This window comes from Molossus molossus, unplaced genomic scaffold (assembly GCF_014108415.1).
Source record: "Molossus molossus isolate mMolMol1 unplaced genomic scaffold, mMolMol1.p scaffold_m16_p_1, whole genome shotgun sequence".
Lineage (NCBI taxonomy): Eukaryota > Metazoa > Chordata > Mammalia > Chiroptera > Molossidae > Molossus > Molossus molossus.
In genome coordinates, this window is record NW_023425344.1 from 205,280,064 (window position 1) to 205,286,063 (window position 6,000).

The window sequence follows — 6,000 nt, forward strand, 5'->3', positions numbered from 1 at the left end:
CCCTGTGAGAATGGCCATGTGTACACATGAAGACAGTTCCTTTAGCAAGGGCATCATGTTGGTCTTCCTATGCCTTCTAGGCCCAGTTTCTAAAGAGATATCACGCAACAGCTTTGTGGTCAGACGAATCCTGACACCATCTCCTGCTCAATCCACAGGGCCTTGGATGAGCCATTTACCTTCTCATGTGTAACCTGGTGATTGCAGTAGTGGCTTAATATAGCCATTTCGAGACCTGAGATGTGAAGAGATGCTTGACACAGTGGCTGGCATCAATCAGACAATAAATGATGGGAAGGGTAATGATTGCTCCTGTTAATTGAGGGCTTACTGGCTGCCAGATGCTGTTCTAAGCACTTGAGATGAATGAACCATGTAAGATCATCTAATGCACACACCAGCCTGTAAAGTCATTGTTGTCCCTGATGTACAGCTGAGGAAAATGAGGCCCAGAGGGCTTATCCAGGGTCACCCAAGTGGGAAGGATTCGAATCCAGGCCCTCGGGCTCCCAGGCCAGGCGTGCTGTTGTGCAGTGAGCGGGTGGGTAAAGGGAGAATGAGACAGAGGCAGGGAGGGGTCGGACCACACTGACTTGTCCTCCAGGTGGGACTGTATTCATCTTGTGACTCGGGTCATAAGTACACAGTATGAAAACCCCTCAGGGAATTTTTTTGGCAGCTTATTTACTTTCGGTTTACAAGATGACCAGCTCCCGTCTCCCCCTCGCCTTCTCTCCTCACTGGTAACAAAGAATTCATACAGTTAGGATTTACACGATGGGGGCTGGGGATAGTCCCCACCTGGACCACAGCTCCCTATAGCAAGCACCCCCTATTGAGGGCCTGTGGGAGTCTTTGGAGCTCACGGTTGTTTAGGAGAAAATAGTTTAAAATGGCCATGAATCGCTGACGGTAGCCCAGTTTGATGCTGCTGGGGCAGGGGCATTAAGAGATGAGAACCAGCAGAGATACTGTTTTTAAAATGTTTGTGCGTGTTTAAAGCTTGTTTTGTAGCTGATCCTGCCTGAGTCTGCCAGAGGCTGTCCCTGCCTGGGGAGGATTATGATGGATCCTTTCTTTTTGCAATTGCACTACAACATGGCTCAACTTTGACTTCCAAAGTGAGATCTGAAGACTATAGTGAGACAATAACCTCCCAAGTCAGGTATCCTGGAGAGAAAAGAAGGCTTTTAAAATTCTCCAAGCTCCCTTCTGTATCGCAAGAGTTACGTCAGACCAGCTCAGAACATGGTTTTGGCCTGAGTGATGAGGGGGGAGAACAGAAGGAAAGTTTCCAGCTTTTGGAAGAAGCTTCCACTACAGGAGGGGAGAGAAAGAGGTTCAGAGAGGGTACAGTTGCGGTGAGTCCAAGGCCCTCAAGGGCCCACAGCCCTGTGTGAGTGGGCTTGGAACAGGAGAATGGCAAGGAGATAGACATCCCATTTCTGGGGGTCCCCTGTGGGGTTGATATGGGGGCGTGGTGAATAAACAGAAAGAAGGTGACACCGCACACTCATCTCGTTAGGGCCCCAGTGCCTGATGTGGAAGGGCCCAGAGCTTCTCAGCTGCTGGAAGCTGAGAGGCTTGGCTGACAAGCTCCCAGCAGGGTGGACAGTGGGGCAGGCAAAGCGACAACTTCACCTCCTTCCCCGCTCTTCCAAAGCTGGAGAGCAGGGCTCGGGTCACTTTGCACACCATAGTGCCTAATACTGTGCGTATACTGTGCGTTCTCCATACAAGGCTGTCCTGCTAAATAAGAACCCTATCCACAAGGACACACAGAGCCATGTGAGTAGTATGATTCTTCTCTTCAACACCACCAACACTCACTCTAAAATCATACTGACTTTAAGCAGCCCCAATGGCAAAAAACACCTGAGTTCCCATTGTGATCAAGACTTTGGGCCAGGTCTTTGAGAAGAAGAGCTGGGAAGTTTAGGTTTATTTACAGCCCCGGCATGTAGACCTCCTCTGAGCCTCCAGTACCCCGGCACTCCCTCTAGACTTCTCTATGGACTTGAGCTTGAAGTTACATCTCTGCGTCCTCAGATTCCTTACTCAGTGGTCAGTATCCTGAGCACTGCTGCAGACAATGATGCTGGAGAAGAAACACAGTGATGCTGGAGAAGTGCTTAATATGTGCCTGGAACTTCCCGAGAATTTTATATATATCTTATCATTTAACTCTAGATAAATCTGTCAGTTTTATCATTATCACCCCCATTTTGCAGGTGAGAAAACTGAGGCATGGAGCCATTTAGTAACTTTCCAAAGGCACAGAGAACTGGCAGACCCCGACCCATCCCAGGCAGTGAGACCCCAGGGCCTGCACTCCCATGCTGTGTCTGATCTCCCTGTGTGTCTTTATGGGACCTAGCAGGTAACAGATGCTCAGTAAAGACTGGAGTTTAAAGAATCATCACCTCATCAACCCTTACTACATAGACACGCTATGGTAGTAAAGTTCTGGTCAATGGATCTGCTCTTTCTGAATATCAGCTGGAAAAGTCTTTGGACTTGTCTATTTTTTTCTGGGTGTCTTGATAGTTTTGCCCACCAATCATCCTGCCCAGACTGCAGCAGGAGTTCCAGAAAGACTGAGGCTCTGAATTCATAATGGCTTCAGTGAGGACTCACTTCCAACTTGGTTGTCCCTGACCAGCCAAACTGTGCCGTCACCAGTAGGCAAGCTTCCTGGTAATCCTCTCATTCCTCCATGTGATGTGCAGATGAGACTCGATCAACACCAATCCTGCCCTGGAGCCAGGGGAATGTCCCCGTGACCCCCGCCATACTTCCAATCTTAGAGTCCACATTGACCAGAGTCACCTGTGTGGTTTTAAAATATTCACCTTTTTGTTCTTTAGTCCCAGGAAATAACTCTAATGTATAAATAGTCCCACTTTACAGCTTTTCCACACTCTATACACTCCTTCAAAGCCTAGTTCAAATGGTATCTCCTCTTCCAGGAAGCCTCCCTTGCTTCTCTGAGTGGAACTGAACTTCTCGTTTGAACCCTTCCCTTCCCTTCCCTTCCCTTCCCTTCCCTTCCCTTCCCTTCCCTTCCCTTCCCTTCCCTTCCCTTCCCTTCCCTGTGCCATTCACTCCCTAGTGCTCTATTCATTTAGCTTTCCCTGCCTTGTTCTCAGCTCTGGGCAGGGCCCAGATTACATACATGCTTGGGCCGCAGCCCCAGCTCCTTGCAAACAGATGTCGTTCCAACATTGATTGATATGTTTAATGAATCCCATATTTTTCAAGAACCCAAACTGACCAAACATAACTCAGGGGTGGTTTTCTCCGTTTAAAGGGAGCTCTGAGTCACAAATCCTGTCCCCATCCTTCACCCCATTCCTCCGCCTCCTCACACCCCTGTGTGAGTAACATACCACTTTAGCCCTATTGTGCACCAAACCCTGTGTTAGGGACTCTTCCTACAGTGCCTCTCTTAACCATCCTGACAGTGTTATAAACGCAGAATTTCTATCTTCAGTCCACTGAGGAGGAAACCTGTTGGACAAATTGCATAGTCTGCCCAAGATTGTACAGCTAGTGGGCAGCAGAGACAGAACTGGAAGCCAGGTCTGATTCCAGACTTTGCTCTTAGCTTCCTGAGGTCCAGACTGTCTTTGCCCCCTAAGGCAACCTCTCCATCTCAGGGTCTGGTGGGGTGGTTCTGCCTCTCTGGAGTCACACAGGAGTCCAGTCTCTTTTTCTGTGGCAGGATCTCCTAGTGATTTTAAGACAGTTACTGGAGTTGTCTCCTCTCCCGTCTGGATGACCCAGAGTGCTTCTTCCTGAAGCTAGTTTGTAGATGTATGCTGGCTTAGTCACAGCTCTTCCGTAGTCCTCTCCAACTCCCCTGCCCCCAAAAACTTAATGCACCAGTGTTTGTTTTCAACTGTAACTCTAGGCTCTGAATGGAACCCCACCAACCGGGGGGCCTTTTCAAATACAAGTACTTCCAGAAGCTCCACTATAGATGGGCCAATAGGGGACTGCACTTGTTTCCGTGGTACCTAGGAACTGGGGTGGGCGAGCGTGGGCTGCGTGGTCGGAGGGGGGTCTCCACCTATGCTCCCCGAGGGAGCCTCTCCCACGGCCACTGCCTCTGATCCCCCAGTGCCGGCGGCAGCCCCAGTCTGAAGAGCACACACAGAAGGGGAGGCAGGGGCGGGCAGCCAGTCCCCGAAACGGGCGCTGGTGCCGGCGAGTGGAGGGGCCCTGAAAACTTTCGTGGTCCATAGAGCAGCATTGCTGGCCGCCGCTCCCGTGTCGGGTCCCGCCCAGGTGCGCGGTGGGGGAAGCCCCGGCTGGGTGCTCCACTGCGGAGAGGGCTAGCCTCTCGGTCCCCGCCTCGCCCCGCCAGCTCCAGGTCCCCCTGAGCCCTGACACCTGGAGTGCATTAGGCGCCAGCGGCGCGCGTCCGGGCGACCGCGACTTCCCCGGATTATTGGATAATTGCATAATTCCAAGCATGGGGTGGGAGGCGATGCCCTGTTCCTATCCCGAGTGTCAAATAACGTTTCTGGGGTCTCCGGACTGCGAAGCTGCTACCCCCGGCCGCCTTTGGCCAGGCCGTCGACGGCTCGCCACTGCTTCGGGGCCGACAGTCCCGGGGTTCACTCAGTCCCTGGCCGGAGGCTCTGGGCTCTCAGGTCCCCCCAGCCCCCCCGGGCCGCCAAGCCCGGCTCTCCACACTGCAGGATGCGCCCTCCGTTTGGGGCCGGGGGCAACGAGGCAGCGCTCGCTCGGCGCGTCCCATCCCCTTCCCAGCCCCGGCCGCGCGCCCTTCGCGCTCCCGGGACCCCTGAGTGCCCCGGCGGCGGCGCGGGGACCCGGCGTCGCCCTTGGAGGGAGCCAGGGGAGCCAGGGGGTCACCAGCCCTCAGCGCTTTTCAACTCGAGCCTCTTCAGCTCTTCCCAAACACACCAAACTCCCGGCTCCAAGTTGCTTCCGCGAGCCTCCCTCTTTCGCGGAACTCGGCTGAGCCGCTAGACTGCCGCCAGTTTCCGGGGGGCTCAGGTCCCCACGAGTAGCCAAGGTCTGACCCTGGAGGCGCGCCGCGTCCCGCTCCCGGCTGCTAGATCCGAGGCCCCGGCGGGCCGGGGAGCGGCTCTCGGAGGCAAGGGGAGGCAAGAAGGGCACGTACCTGGCCACAGGCTGAGCGCCCAGGCCACCAGGAGGCCCCGGGGCAGGTCCATGGCCGGCGCGGCGGTGGCGGGTGGCGGGTGCCGGGTGCGGAGCGGCGGTGGGGCGGCGGGCCAGGGGCAGGCTCCCGGGCGCGGCGCCTGCGCTCGAGCCTGCACTGCACGCCCGCCGCGCGCGGTCCCTGACAGCCGGCTGGTTCAGAGGAAGTGGGAGGGCTCGAGCGGCGGGGAGGGGCGCCGGACACCACTCCGGCCTGGCTCGGGTCCAGGCTAGGCCCCTCTGCCACCTGGGCAGGCGGCATGCGGCCGCCTCGACGGCGTCTCCAGCTCTCTCCAGACCCGCCTTTCCCCAAGGGGTTCTGCCTTACGAGGAACCCCCGAGAACTGCTCCTGGGAACCACCTCGCCAGTGTAGCACCTTCCTGTACACCGCCGTCACCCGGTTCAGAGTCTGTTCAGGGAAAATGGTTTATATTTTCATTTCCGAGAGGGAAGAGCTTCACAAAGCTGAGAAGGGTACCTAAGGTGACCCAGAAACACGGGCGGTAACTCAGGTCTCCCTTACCCAAGGGGAATAGATGTCCCTCAAAAGTCTATTCTGAGACGCCCCCCTGCCTCCCTACACCCTGGGGCTTGGGGTGCTATAAAGGCGCAGAGCTTCTTCTGACCCTGGAATAAATGCAGACCACCCCTCTCCGCTTCCATTCCCCCTTCCCTCACCCCTGAGCCTTTCCCAAGCCTCCAGGAGGCCTCTGTGCCTACTTTTACCATAACAGTGAAACCCTTTGGAGCCCAGCCACCTTCCTTCCCAGCTCTTCTGACCACTGACAATTAAATTCAATGCACAGTTG

At 55.0% G+C, this 6,000-nt stretch overlaps 1 protein-coding gene across 1 annotated transcript in view; it reads right to left on the reverse strand.

The window, feature by feature from the left end:
* ITGA11 (integrin subunit alpha 11) overlaps positions 1-5,304 on the reverse strand; it is a 122,602-nt gene extending 117,298 nt beyond the window's left edge. The window contains exon 1 of the mRNA XM_036269899.1: positions 5,153-5,304. Coding sequence (XP_036125792.1) covers positions 5,153-5,204 — 52 coding nt within the window. The 5' untranslated portion in view covers positions 5,205-5,304. The remainder of the gene's footprint in view (positions 1-5,152) is intronic.
* Between the last annotated feature and the right edge of the window lie 696 nt (positions 5,305-6,000).